General features: G+C 48.5%; 1 protein-coding gene across 4 annotated transcripts in view; it reads right to left on the reverse strand.

Moving 5' to 3' along the window:
• LOC122382681 (E3 ubiquitin-protein ligase RNF220-like) overlaps nucleotides 1-10368 on the reverse strand; it is a 44743-nt gene extending 34375 nt beyond the window's left edge. Inside the window, exons 1-3 of one of the 4 annotated variants that reach the window (XR_006256717.1) lie at nucleotides 10053-10265; nucleotides 8531-8632; nucleotides 624-1011 (exon numbers count right to left, since the gene is read on the reverse strand). Coding sequence is in view for 3 of the 4 variants with exons in the window: in XM_043368343.1 (XP_043224278.1) it covers nucleotides 624-1011; nucleotides 8531-8632; nucleotides 10053-10085 (523 nt within the window). In the remaining variant the exon portion in view is untranslated. The other 3 variants (XM_043368341.1, XM_043368343.1, XM_043368344.1) reach the window with 3 other exon arrangements.
• Between the last annotated feature and the right edge of the window lie 5245 nt (nucleotides 10369-15613).

A 15613-nucleotide genomic window follows, 5' to 3' on the forward strand; every position in this document is an offset into this window, starting at 1 on the left:
TAAAAATGCAGATTTGGCAATGGCTCATCAGCTAATGGTGTCCTTAAAACGATGATAATCACATAAAATTGGTAATGAGCCAGCTACCGCCGCTTGAAATGCAGTTGCGTTCAACTACCGAAAAGAACGTAGGTACCTTAAAATATCACGCAATAAAGTTAAATTCCGTCGCGTCCCGTCTGACTTGTAAGTCGGGCGGATCGCAGCCTGGCCTCTCGCGATCCAGCTGACTAATCTGTTGCCCACCCGAGTCGCGAATCCGCTGTCCACCCGAACCGTGGCCAGAAACGCCGCTGCTTCCCAATGTCGGTGGGCAATCGCCAGACCCACGACAGTCCAGGAGACATTGACGGTAGGCTGGTCATGGTCGAATGCCGGATGGAGGTCGCCTGACCCATGCAGCTCGTCCACGCATAGCCAGCCCCATTTATGGCACAGGGACACGACACACATACAGCACATAAACGCTGACCACTGGCCAGTCACGCAAAACCGTTGCAAGCAGGCATCACCTTCAACGAGCACACAGCAGACACCCACCGAACACACCCACCCAGCCAAGGACGGGCCCCGTCCCCCTCTAGGCTCTGCTGACCCATCCCTCCGGATGCCGCGGTACTCACTCCTGGCCCTGGCCTCCTCGGGGCTGGAGCGGTCCGACGCCGTGCTGGCACGCTCCTCGTCGTCGGCCGGCCGGCGCGCCGCCGTCGCCGTCGACGACACCTCGCCGTACTCGCCCGTCGGCTCCGGCTTCGGGTCCCGTTTCGCCGGCGAAAAGAACTTCCTGTCGAACGGCGCGGCTGCGGCTGCGGCGGCGGCGGCCGCGGCGGCTGCAGAGGTCACCGGGTGGAAGGCCGAGCCGGCGAACGGCAGGCGCGGGTCCATGCCGGCCGGCAGGAACGGCGAGCCCAGGAACAGAGGACCGGACAGCGAGGGAAAGTCGAACGAGGAGCGCAGCGCCAGCGGGCCGCCGCCGAACGCGCCGCCGCCGTACTCCTTGCTGTCAGCCGCCTGCCGGGGTGGAGGGGCAGGGTCAGTCTCCTGGGGGGGGGGGGACGCTCCTACTCATTACTGCCAGCCGCCTGCCGGGGACTCTCATTCTCCACTTTTTTTACGCGATGTAGGATGGCTGGGCAAAACCACACAGCATACGGATAATGTAGTACAAAAGACCGGCTAATCTTCGGGCGTGCACGTCAACGCATCACTTCTTCGAGCGCACCAGGGCGTATTATAAGGGATCTTCACTGGGTCGGCAATCACAATTAGGGGCGGCATTTTGCACTCATAGGGGCGGCACTTGGCATCTGAGGGGGGCGGCATACCTACTGATATTTAATGACCAAAAAAGTCATGTTCGACGGTTCTTTTATAAATCTTTCTAAGTAATGATTTCAGATTCAACCTAAGCTCAGCGGTATTACGTTTATTTTTCCGGGATATAGTATTTCTCTCATCATAATGCGATAAATGAACTATAATTTGACTACAAAAAATAATTTTAGAATTCTAACTGAGGTCAAGTTCATGACCTCACCAGAAATAAAACATGTTGCATACCAGTCGATCCGTATCGTCAGCTTAAAATATTCACGGTGTTTTATGGCTCTATCTAGAACAGTGGTCAGCAGGTCGCACGAGTGGTGCCCACTTTATGGGCGCTGGACGGGGCCATTACCCCCACTTGTCATACCCAATTGCTTACACGGCAAGGGTCGCTGATATTCGGCCATATCCTTTGACGCCTCTATTTTTCTGCATAGGTATAAATAAAATGCAACACAATTAACTCTCTTTTTTATGGAGAGGGAGAGCGGGTGGAGTAAGGATGAACTCGTACATTTTTTATTTGTTAATTACTCGCGTAATGTACAGCGTATTGCAACGATACGTTCATCCCTCCCCCCCCCCCCCCCCCCACCAAGTAAATGAATGTTATACCTAACTACTCAAACATTTTCGTGACCCCAGTGACATTGTCATTGAGTTTTTGAAATTTGAATGACCTTCACTCGGTAACTTCTCTCCGGCTCGGCCGGCGGACAAAACGCAAGCGAACAGGGGCGTCGCCACGGATTTTTGAGTGGGGGGGTCGGGTTTCTAGTCTTCACCCGATGGGTAGGGGTGTTTTTTTTGCCACACTTCCCAGTTTTGTGCGTGCGTATGTGTGTGTGTGTGCGTGTGTAAAAAATCGGCGCGCAGCGCCGCCAAATTTGGTATAACCTATTAGGTAGGTATACCTACCTATACATCACTTGCGTAAAAATTATCACTGGTCACTTAAGGTCACGTCGCCATGTCAAGTTCAGTTATACGGTATACCTCTATAAAAACTTTCCCCTCTCGCCATTCTTGTAGCTTTTCTCCCATAACTTCGAAATTTGGTACACTGTATACTGTATAGGTACCTAATGTATGGGGTTATACGTGTCAGCAATTCATGATTCTAACTGAGGATTTACATCTATGATCTGAAGGCAGGTCAAATACGTGACCTCATCATTAGAAAATAATGAGAAATTAGAAAAAGCACGAATGCCTCCTGCTTTGAAAAAGTTCGACAGAAACGCAAAATACCTTTGGAGCCATGACAAATCAGCTCATCATTGCCAGGGACAGGGTGCAACTTATGGCGAGTGATGACTCGAAAGGTCATTAGTGGAAATGTCCATCGATGGCCACCAGCATTTTTTCCTACAACTTTTGACGAAGACGCGGTAGAGCGATGACAGCACCTGGAAGGTGTTCACTGTTCAGCTCAACAACACGGATCCATTCATATGCAGCAGGAGGTCCTTTTTCGATCAGGACATAACGTTGACCTGAGGTCGTTTTAACGTTAATTCTGAATGGTCAAATTTTAACTCATGTGACGCGTCTCAAAGAGATCAAGACGGTGGTGACAAGACAACATATGTACAGCCCTCAGCAGACTGCGTGGTAGGTATTCTTTATTCGACAAAACCGATAATAACTCAAAGGCTATGCTATCAGTCGGTCAGAACTCACTGCAAATAGATGCGCCATGCTCCACTCCTTCGATTAGGTCTATCACTTAACAAGGTAAACGCCTTGTGTGGCAACAAAATGCAAAAGTTTGTTTTGGGGGCAAATATAAACTTTTGGGTTTTGTTGCCGAACTAGATGGAAAATGAATACGGCGATGATGTCAATTTAAGGTGCGGAGTCTCGCGCGTCTTGCTGTCACGATTTCCGAATGACCAATAGCATAGTATTCGCGTTATGCTCGTTTTTGTCGAAAAAAGAATACCTACCACGCAGTTTGCAGAGGGCTGTACATACCATACAAATTCACGGAATCGAAAGTTATTGCAAAGCAGATGTTTCGACAGAATCTGTCCAGTTAGCTGTTTGCCTTCTTATGGGCCAAACATAGACCTGAGATGAAATCTAACGCGAAGCTAGCGAAAGAGCGTTAAAAGAGCTATCGAATAGTTTTCTGCTTCACTGTAGCCCTTCTATTGGTGGTTTCCCAGTCGCTAACGTATAACGTATACTAAACTAACGCTGAGGCATGCTTTCGACCCCTGATCGATCTACAGGTTTGCGGATAAAAGAGCATGCTGCCCGTGACGAGAGAAAGCCGATGATACCCATTTACAAGTTTTCGGGTCATCTCAGGACTCAGGTCATCGCCAATAAGTAGAGAAACTCGGGACCTGCTAGAACTTAACGAATGTAAGTTGTGATGGTTTTTCGAGGTTCTGATTACGAATGTTATCTTAGTTTTGAACGAAGATGATGACTCCATGCATTTGGGGTAGATCAGGTCAGGTCAGATCGACCAGTACCTAATAGTGGATGACCACCACCGATTGCTTCCTAGCATGTTTTATGAATAAGCAACACAACTACTTCTTAAATGTTCAGATGGGCGCTAAGTTCAAAATCAGCTCCAAAAACTACCCTATCAATTAAAAGCACGTTATGAAAAAGTGAACTAAGGTCATCTTTATTTGAATCAGGGATATCGATTTATTTTAAGTAGGTGATTTAACTCGAGCGCACCGGAAGTTGCAATCGGCTCCTTTTTGCGCGACTTCTTTGCGAAAGCCCGAGACGGTTCCATCTGACTCTCTTTCCCCTACATGTGCACTGTACAGCTAGTTGTGACGGTAGCCATGGGGCTGAGGCTAGTTTGTAGTTTTGTAGTTAGGTACTGATCCGACGAATCGACTGCGACCATTTTTTTAAAACGATCAGACGAACGCTCGGGGCAGTTTTGGCGCGTCCAATCCTTTGAGGGATAAAAAGGTACTAGGATGGGGGCTACTTAAAAACATTGTTGTGCTGGTGTTCCCCGCCCACAGCTAACTGACCTTTAGGTAATTGGCTAATTGGCTTTAGGGAGCTCTTGAAGTGATTTTGAATCTGATGTATTTGTTGGTGTTGCTGACTCCTGCTTCACTGACATAAAAGCTAAAAAAGCATATACTCAGCATCGCAAAAAGTGGGGGGGTCGACACCCCCAGTTTTCACGAGTGGGGGGGTCACGACCCCCCCGACCCCCCCGTCGGCGACGCCCCTGCAAGCGAAGACAATGCGGGGAGTCCGGTGCGGAACAGGCAAATGCTCACCATAGATATACCGACTGAACGATCCCTTTATAACTTCAGCGATTGATAAGACAAACAGTGTGTAACTGTATATATAAAATGTAAGTCTCGAAATTGCGATGTCTTTGACCTGACCAAAGGTAAGGACAATTTTGCGACCCTTTCATTAGGTATAATGAAATGGGAGGAAATCAGGGCATGTGCCTCTTTTTATAGGTAGACAAATGTCAAAGTTAACGAATTTAAACATAACATAAGAAAACAATTAAAAATGACACACTTAATCGGAAAATTGCCACCCACGACCCCTCGTTATGTCCTTGAGGATAATGTCAGGTCATGGAAGGCCTCCAGCAGTTTTTTTTTTCAATAACTTCTGATAGAGACATGCGATATGCCTGAGCGATGAAAACACCTTAGATGATTTCAGTTTGGCGATACAAATCGACTGATATGCAACATGACCTTTACCAGTCAGGTCATACCCTGGACCTGAGCGCTAATTTCCCAAATGACATTTGAATGTCAAATAATAGTTCATTCGACGCATCTCGACGAGAGGAGCACAGTACTAAAAAAAAAACAATGTCATAACTTTCGTGAGTCAATAATTATTACAGTAGAAAGGTTCCTCATTAAAACAGCTCAGTAGAGGGGCGGAGGGGGTCCACTGTCCCCTCGAACCCTCCCCGGCTCGGCACGGGTTAAACAAGTTGTGCTCTGGAGGTTAAGCCGTTGATGTTAGGTCAAGTCTGATGACTTTATAGGAATGTTGAAGAGCTATCGAATGCGCTTTTTCGCGGTGCTGTAGTTCTGTTCTTCCCCGAGTTATGCGCCAGTTTGTCAATAAATGTTGAAACAGACAACATTTCACCCACATTTCACCTTTGATGACCTCTGGTTACCTGATATTTGACATTTGACTTGACCTAACCAAAGTACGGTTAACCAACTAACCCAAGTAGTTTTTGACACTTTTTCGAATGCCGCTTACCGCGTGTCGCTAAGTGGCCCAGTAGCCAAGTTATAGGGGTCGGGCGGGGGGTTCAAACAGCCTCAGCCCGGCGTCGGTTAACCCTCGCCCAAGGCCCTATATACCCTCGCCCGCACATGCCATTTTCCCATCCTAGAACGCACATGGGGGTGGTTGCCACCCCCCCCCCTCGCCATTTCGTTCCTGTTGGAGATAGAGTTTAGCGGTAAAGACCAAAAAGATTCTTTGGGAAGAGACGAATCCAATGATACCCAGTTTTACCTTCTCAGGTCAGTCATTGATCTTCCAGGTCAGGTCAAACTAAAAAATGTTGCTGTTTTGGGTCACCGCTGGATATCAAGTGCGCTGCTTATCATATACCGATGACGATGCTGTTTTCTGGTGCCAAGCCAGCTAGAACCTCTTTGTCACACTACCCGACCAGATTTTTGCTGCTGAGGTCATTTCAGGTCAAGTTAGGTCAAGGTCAATTATATGTGTTTGTATGTCTGTGTGTGTCTGTGTGTATACTGATGTGTGCACCGATTGTTTTTGTGTCCATATTACACGAAATCATGATCTGAGAAGCTTTTACCAAAAATGCAGTCAAAAAAAAAAATCACAAGAAGTAAATTCAGCTTGCCTAAAACGCAATTATCTTAGATGACCTAGGTTGACCTTGACCCTGACCTTGACACCTGTACCTCGTCGAACAACATGTTCCATGATAGGTGGGAGGTAAGACTGGCAAAAAAGACCGAAATCAAGGTGTCAAAAGCTCACAAGGCCCATGGCAAACGCAAGATGTTGAGAATTGGCCATTTGGGTCATGACATGACCTGAAAAACAAGGTCATATCTCCGAAACCAAAAATCACAGAAACTTGAAATTTTCAGTGGACCTCAAGAAAGGATAGAGGAGCAGCTATACGAAAAAATCAGCCTTCTAGCTCTAAAAATGTTTAGTGCAGAGCAGAAAGACTACCTGGGGGGGTGGCAACCCCCCCCCCCATGTGCGGGCGAGGGTTAAGGGAAGGCACTATCATTTTGGGGGCGCAGCAGATATGCTAAGGGACGACAACATCATTTCGAGACGCGTCACCAATTTTTTTTAGGGCACTTTAACCACTTTGAGGGGCACCGTCGACACTGTGAGGAGCGCAATTATCTCGTTGAGCGTTGAGGGGTGGCACCATTACATTGAAGGGCGCCATGTGAGCAGTGATGTGGGGCAAAATGACAATGAGGAGCGCCTCCGATACTTAAAGAAGAGATGCCACCATTACTCGGGGGGGGGGGCAACATCACTTTTATTTTGAGGACGCCACCCACATTGTAAGGGGCGGCACTGTAACTTTAAGGAACGCCGCGGATACTTTAAGGGGCGGCTCCATCATATGGAGGGGCGCTACAGATCGTTAATGGACGGCAATAGGTATGATAGTTATTTAGGGACTCCGACACTTCGAAGGGCGCCACCGTTTGTTTGAGGGTGACATCATCACTTTGAGGGGCACCACCGATATTGTTCGGGGCGCCACCGACATTATAAGGGGCGCCACCGACACTGCCAGGAGCACTTTGACCGGCGTTACTATCACATTTAAGGGCGCCGTGAGCACATTGGGGGCGGCACCATGACGTGGAGGGGCGTTACGGAAGTTTTGAGGGGCGGCAACATGACATTGAGGAGCGCCTCCGACACTTCGAGGGACACCAGCATTTCTTTGAGGGGCGGCACCTTGACTTTTGAGGAGACACCACCGACACTGTAAGGGGCGGCACCATCACTTTGAGGGGCGCCACGGATGGTTTGAGAAGCGGCACCATTATGTATATGGAGGGGTGCTATAGAAAGTAAGAGGGCGGCAACATTGTATTGATGAGTTCCTCCAAAACTTTGAAGGGCGCCACAGACACTGTCAGGGGTGGCACCAGCACTTTTAGGGGCGGCAGCATCATTTTGAGGGGCGCCAACGACTCGTTGACAGGAGACACCATCACATTTAGGGGCGCCACTGGCACTTTGAGGGAGGCACCATCACATTGAGGGGCGCCACCGATACTGAAAGGGGCGGCATCATCTTCTTGAGGGGCGGCATCATCTGCTTGAGGGGCAGCTCCATCACAATGAGGGGCTATGTGGATACCTAGAGGGGCGGCACCATTATATTGGTGGGTTCCTCTGACACTTCGAAGAGCGTCACTGACACTATAAAGGGGCGGCACTAACACTTTTAGGGGCGGCAGCATCATTTTGAGGGGCGCCACCGACTCGTTGGCGGGCAGCACCATCACATTCAGGAGCGGCATCATCTTCTTGAGGGGCGGCATCATCTTCTTGAGGGGCGGCATCATCTTCTGGAGGGGCGGCATCATCTGCTTGAGGGGCGGCGCCAACACTTTAAGGGGCGGCAGCATCATTTTGAGGGGCGCCACCGACTCGTTGGCGGGCAGCACCATCACATTCAGGGGCGCCAACGGCACTTTGAGGGCGGCACCATCACATTGAGGGGCGCCACCGATACTGAAAGGGGCGGCATCATCTTCTTGAGGGGCGGTATCATCACATTGAGGGGCTCCACAGATGCTTAGAAGGGCGGCACCATTACATTGAGTGGGGCTACTAACATATTTAGGGGCGGCACTGTCACATTGAGTTGCGGGATCATCACTTTCTATAGACGGCTGCTTCACTTTAAGAGGCGGCATTATCATTTCGGAGGGCAGCAGCCTCACTATGAATGACGGCACCTAGCCTGCATGTGCGTGCTGCATCCTAGAGGGGGCGGCAACTGGGTCGGCAAACGGCTGTCACTGGGTCGGCATTCTCCGTGACTGGGTCGGCAATTGCCGACCCAGTTAACATGTTAAAATACGCCCTGGAGCGCACTAGACTGCACTCCTACACCTGAGAGGCAAAAATGCGAGGCATTCTCAGCGTTAACTCTCCGACGCCCCTTGCACTCCTGAGTTCTCACCTGAGGGGCGAAGGTGCGGGACATTCTCAGGGCCTCCGAGAATCCGGCCGTGTGCTGCGACAGGCCCAGCAGCGCCGGCGTGGTCAGGTACGGGTTCTCCATCTGCGGCACGGGGGAACGTCACTGCGCCGCCGGCGTTAGGTCACTGCGCGGCCGGGGCAGGTCACTGCCCTGAGTGCCCAGGCTAGGTCACTGAGCCACCAATATTAGAGCACCACCCTAAATGGCAGTTCGCTTTGGGCAGCACTACATTCTCAGGAAAGATTAGGCCACTGTGTCTTTCATGCCATTTTTTACAGTGATAGGTAAGAATAGTTCTTTCAGCTTATATCAATTTCGAGCAAGCAAACACCAGGGTCCTTGAAGGAAGATTTTTCACCTGGTATTTTTCTCATTTCAGCAACCACTCACATGATGAGGATCAAGTTAGAAAGCACCTTCCCCAAGGTTAAACCTGGGGCTTCCCCAATAATCAGAATTATTCCCAGAAGACATAGAATCAAAATTTGGGGTATCCTTTCCCCCTCATCTACAGCAATAAACAACAGCTGGAAGCCCCCAGCTCAAGTACTGCCTGAACACCAGGGTGATTTACACCAGCACCATGCTACTAAGGGTCGAAATTGCCTGTCCAGGACACCCAGGGCAAAGCAATCTCACTGGTGCATGCAGGCCATTGCAAGCTCATCCAATCATATTCTGCAAAATATCTAACAATCACCTGTAACCACCCTGTTGATCTCTTTAGCCACTGTGGCTGTACATTCCGAATGGAAACCAGAGATTCTTATAACCTTGAATCCATAGAAGTGCTAGGGAAACCAGCAACTCTCCCTACTTTACGATATCCTTAGAAGCTCCATACCAAATGTCCTGCTTCAGTACTGCATGAAAACTCAACTAGCAGTAGGCCACTCAGTCAAATTTAGTTTGAAAGATGCTTGAAAAAGAAGAGACTAATCATCAAGTGGCTAAAGCACAGCATGTCAAAATAATTTCCAACAAAGACTCAGACTGGTACCTAGGTGACAAGACTCCAACCCATGACAATGACCTGAATATGTTGAGGTTTTTGACAGTACAAACTGTAGGTAAGTTATATATTTTTCTCCTAGCCCTACAGCCATTTGCATGAAAAATATATGTCTATTAATAATAAATTAGTACCTATGAGTAAGAAAAATCTATAAAAGTATAAAATCAAAAACTCATACCTAATATCCAAAAGATTCTTTTTCCAAACAATCTTAACATCTCAATTGATCAATACTAAGAGTTCAGTAACACACTGATGCTGATGCTACAAGGAGAAACTTTGCTACTTCACCCTTAGTTTAGAATCAGTCTCAGCTGAATGAGGATATCACTTGAATATTGATGAAATAAAAATGGCAAACTCGGACTAGGTAGGTACCTGCAAGTCGCAACAGAAGACATCCTGTTTCAACCATGTTACGGTGCACTGACTGGCTATTCCAACCTGAACCGCATGCTTTTATCACCAAAGGATTGAAATGCTTACCCTTCCAGATGCGTTTGTTAGATTATTTTGCATTTCAGATTAAACGACTTAGCGAAATGCTAGAAATACTACATGAGACAAAAATGACGCATATGTTCGCCAGACCGGTATCTGATTACAGGCAGTTCGCTAGCATCTACTGCAACCACGATAACATGTCTTAGAAGACCAACTTTCAAAATGATACCAGCAGCATACTCCCACCACCACGACTCCCCAACGACTGACCGCCGGCACTCACTCACCCATCCTCCATGTCCTATTGTTTACATCGGGCGGAGCTTCGAGGTCACGGTGGCCGGCGCGAGGAGAGTATAAACAGATGCCAGATTAGAATACAACTAGAATCACCTAGTAGATAGTATACATTTTAGAGTGGGCACTTTAGCGGGTGAAATGGCTCCCGTTTCGCGTTAGTCTCCTTGTACAATTCGCATGAATCAGGGCGTATTTTAACATGTTAACTGGGTCGGCAATTGCCGACCCAGTCACGGAGAATGCCGACCCAGTGACAGCCGTTTGCCGACCCAGTTGCCGCCCCCTCTAGGATGCAGCACGCACATGCAGGCTAGGTGCCGTCATTCATAGTGAGGCTGCTGCCCTCCGAAATGATAATGCCGCCTCTTAAAGTGAAGCAGCCGTCTATAGAAAGTGATGATCCCGCAACTCAATGTGACAGTGCCGCCCCTAAATATGTTAGTAGCCCCACTCAATGTAATGGTGCCGCCCTTCTAAGCATCTGTGGAGCCCCTCAATGTGATGATACCGCCCCTCAAGAAGATGATGCCGCCCCTTTCAGTATCGGTGGCGCCCCTCAATGTGATGGTGCCGCCCTCAAAGTGCCGTTGGCGCCCCTGAATGTGATGGTGCTGCCCGCCAACGAGTCGGTGGCGCCCCTCAAAATGATGCTGCCGCCCCTTAAAGTGTTGGCGCCGCCCCTCAAGCAGATGATGCCGCCCCTCCAGAAGATGATGCCGCCCCTCAAGAAGATGATGCCGCCCCTCAAGAAGATGATGCCGCTCCTGAATGTGATGGTGCTGCCCGCCAACGAGTCGGTGGCGCCCCTCAAAATGATGCTGCCGCCCCTAAAAGTGTTAGTGCCGCCCCTTTATAGTGTCAGTGACGCTCTTCGAAGTGTCAGAGGAACCCACCAATATAATGGTGCCGCCCCTCTAGGTATCCACATAGCCCCTCATTGTGATGGAGCTGCCCCTCAAGCAGATGATGCCGCCCCTCAAGAAGATGATGCCGCCCCTTTCAGTATCGGTGGCGCCCCTCAATGTGATGGTGCCTCCCTCAAAGTGCCAGTGGCGCCCCTAAATGTGATGGTGTCTCCTGTCAACGAGTCGTTGGCGCCCCTCAAAATGATGCTGCCGCCCCTAAAAGTGCTGGTGCCACCCCTGACAGTGTCTGTGGCGCCCTTCAAAGTTTTGGAGGAACTCATCAATACAATGTTGCCGCCCTCTTACTTTCTATAGCACCCCTCCATATACATAATGGTGCCGCTTCTCAAACCATCCGTGGCGCCCCTCAAAGTGATGGTGCCGCCCCTTACAGTGTCGGTGGTGTCTCCTCAAAAGTCAAGGTGCCGCCCCTCAAAGAAATGCTGGTGTCCCTCGAAGTGTCGGAGGCGCTCCTCAATGTCATGTTGCCGCCCCTCAAAACTTCCGTAACGCCCCTCCACGTCATGGTGCCGCCCCCAATGTGCTCACGGCGCCCTTAAATGTGATAGTAACGCCGGTCAAAGTGCTCCTGGCAGTGTCGGTGGCGCCCCTTATAATGTCGGTGGCGCCCCGAACAATATCGGTGGTGCCCCTCAAAGTGATGATGTCACCCTCAAACAAACGGTGGCGCCCTTCGAAGTGTCGGAGTCCCTAAATAACTATCATACCTATTGCCGTCCATTAACGATCTGTAGCGCCCCTCCATATGATGGAGCCGCCCCTTAAAGTATCCGCGGCGTTCCTTAAAGTTACAGTGCCGCCCCTTACAATGTGGGTGGCGTCCTCAAAATAAAAGTGATGTTGCCCCCCCCCCCGAGTAATGGTGGCATCTCTTCTTTAAGTATCGGAGGCGCTCCTCATTGTCATTTTGCCCCACATCACTGCTCACATGGCGCCCTTCAATGTAATGGTGCCACCCCTCAACGCTCAACGAGATAATTGCGCTCCTCACAGTGTCGACGGTGCCCCTCAAAGTGGTTAAAGTGCCCTAAAAAAAATTGGTGACGCGTCTCGAAATGATGTTGTCGTCCCTTAGCATATCTGCTGCGCCCCCAAAATGATAGTGCCTTCCCTTAACCCTCGCCCGCACATGGGGGGGGGGGGTTGCCACCCCCCCAGGTAGTCTTTCTGCTCTGCACTAAACATTTTTAGAGCTAGAAGGCTGATTTTTTCGTATAGCTGCTCCTCTATCCTTTCTTGAGGTCCACTGAAAATTTCAAGTTTCTGTGATTTTTGGTTTCGGAGATATGACCTTGTTTTTCAGGTCATGTCATGACCCAAATGGCCAATTCTCAACATCTTGCGTTTGCCATGGGCCTTGTGAGCTTTTGACACCTTGATTTCGGTCTTTTTTGCCAGTCTTACCTCCCACCTATCATGGAACATGTTGTTCGACGAGGTACAGGTGTCAAGGTCAGGGTCAAGGTCAACCTAGGTCATCTAAGATAATTGCGTTTTAGGCAAGCTGAATTTACTTCTTGTGATTTTTTTTTTTTGACTGCATTTTTGGTAAAAGCTTCTCAGATCATGATTTCGTGTAATATGGACACAAAAACAATCGGTGCACACATCAGTATACACACAGACACACACAGACATACAAACACATATAATTGACCTTGACCTAACTTGACCTGAAATGACCTCAGCAGCAAAAATCTGGTCGGGTAGTGTGACAAAGAGGTTCTAGCTGGCTTGGCACCAGAAAACAGCATCGTCATCGGTATATGATAAGCAGCGCACTTGATATCCAGCGGTGACCCAAAACAGCAACATTTTTTAGTTTGACCTGACCTGGAAGATCAATGACTGACCTGAGAAGGTAAAACTGGGTATCATTGGATTCGTCTCTTCCCAAAGAATCTTTTTGGTCTTTACCGCTAAACTCTATCTCCAACAGGAACGAAATGGCGAGGGGGGGGGGGTGGCAACCACCCCCATGTGCGTTCTAGGATGGGAAAATGGCATGTGCGGGCGAGGGTATATAGGGCCTTGGGCGAGGGTTAACCGACGCCGGGCTGAGGCTGTTTGAACCCCCCGCCCGACCCCTATAACTTGGCTACTGGGCCACTTAGCGACACGCGGTAAGCGGCATTCGAAAAAGTGTCAAAAACTACTTGGGTTAGTTGGTTAACCGTACTTTGGTTAGGTCAAGTCAAATGTCAAATATCAGGTAACCAGAGGTCATCAAAGGTGAAATGTGGGTGAAATGTTGTCTGTTTCAACATTTATTGACAAACTGGCGCATAACTCGGGGAAGAACAGAACTACAGCACCGCGAAAAAGCGCATTCGATAGCTCTTCAACATTCCTATAAAGTCATCAGACTTGACCTAACATCAACGGCTTAACCTCCAGAGCACAACTTGTTTAACCCGTGCCGAGCCGGGGAGGGTTCGAGGGGACAGTGGACCCCCTCCGCCCCTCTACTGAGCTGTTTTAATGAGGAACCTTTCTACTGTAATAATTATTGACTCACGAAAGTTATGACATTGTTTTTTTTTTTAGTACTGTGCTCCTCTCGTCGAGATGCGTCGAATGAACTATTATTTGACATTCAAATGTCATTTGGGAAATTAGCGCTCAGGTCCAGGGTATGACCTGACTGGTAAAGGTCATGTTGCATATCAGTCGATTTGTATCGCCAAACTGAAATCATCTAAGGTGTTTTCATCGCTCAGGCATATCGCATGTCTCTATCAGAAGTTATTGAAAAAAAAAACTGCTGGAGGCCTTCCATGACCTGACATTATCCTCAAGGACATAACGAGGGGTCGTGGGTGGCAATTTTCCGATTAAGTGTGTCATTTTTAATTGTTTTCTTATGTTATGTTTAAATTCGTTAACTTTGACATTTGTCTACCTATAAAAAGAGGCACATGCCCTGATTTCCTCCCATTTCATTATACCTAATGAAAGGGTCGCAAAATTGTCCTTACCTTTGGTCAGGTCAAAGACATCGCAATTTCGAGACTTACATTTTATATATACAGTTACACACTGTTTGTCTTATCAATCGCTGAAGTTATAAAGGGATCGTTCAGTCGGTATATCTATGGTGAGCATTTGCCTGTTCCGCACCGGACTCCCCGCATTGTCTTCGCTTGCAGGGGCGTCGCCGACGGGGGGGTCGGGGGGGTCGTGACCCCCCCACTCGTGAAAACTGGGGGTGTCGACCCCCCCACTTTTTGCGATGCTGAGTATATGCTTTTTTAGCTTTTATGTCAGTGAAGCAGGAGTCAGCAACACCAACAAATACATCAGATTCAAAATCACTTCAAGAGCTCCCTAAAGCCAATTAGCCAATTACCTAAAGGTCAGTTAGCTGTGGGCGGGGAACACCAGCACAACAATGTTTTTAAGTAGCCCCCATCCTAGTACCTTTTTATCCCTCAAAGGATTGGACGCGCCAAAACTGCCCCGAGCGTTCGTCTGATCGTTTTAAAAAAATGGTCGCAGTCGATTCGTCGGATCAGTACCTAACTACAAAACTACAAACTAGCCTCAGCCCCATGGCTACCGTCACAACTAGCTGTACAGTGCACATGTAGGGGAAAGAGAGTCAGATGGAACCGTCTCGGGCTTTCGCAAAGAAGTCGCGCAAAAAGGAGCCGATTGCAACTTCCGGTGCGCTCGAGTTAAATCACCTACTTAAAATAAATCGATATCCCTGATTCAAATAAAGATGACCTTAGTTCACTTTTTCATAACGTGCTTTTAATTGATAGGGTAGTTTTTGGAGCTGATTTTGAACTTAGCGCCCATCTGAACATTTAAGAAGTAGTTGTGTTGCTTATTCATAAAACATGCTAGGAAGCAATCGGTGGTGGTCATCCACTATTAGGTACTGGTCGATCTGACCTGACCTGATCTACCCCAAATGCATGGAGTCATCATCTTCGTTCAAAACTAAGATAACATTCGTAATCAGAACCTCGAAAAACCATCACAACTTACATTCGTTAAGTTCTAGCAGGTCCCGAGTTTCTCTACTTATTGGCGATGACCTGAGTCCTGAGATGACCCGAAAACTTGTAAATGGGTATCATCGGCTTTCTCTCGTCACGGGCAGCATGCTCTTTTATCCGCAAACCTGTAGATCGATCAGGGGTCGAAAGCATGCCTCAGCGTTAGTTTAGTATACGTTATACGTTAGCGACTGGGAAACCACCAATAGAAGGGCTACAGTGAAGCAGAAAACTATTCGATAGCTCTTTTAACGCTCTTTCGCTAGCTTCGCGTTAGATTTCATCTCAGGTCTATGTTTGGCCCATAAGAAGGCAAACAGCTAACTGGACAGATTCTGTCGAAACATCTGCTTTGCAATAACTTTCGATT

This window comes from Amphibalanus amphitrite, unplaced genomic scaffold (assembly GCF_019059575.1).
Source record: "Amphibalanus amphitrite isolate SeventyFive unplaced genomic scaffold, NRLGWU_Aamphi_draft 000144F_arrow, whole genome shotgun sequence".
NCBI classification, from domain to species: Eukaryota; Metazoa; Arthropoda; class Thecostraca; order Balanomorpha; family Balanidae; genus Amphibalanus; species Amphibalanus amphitrite.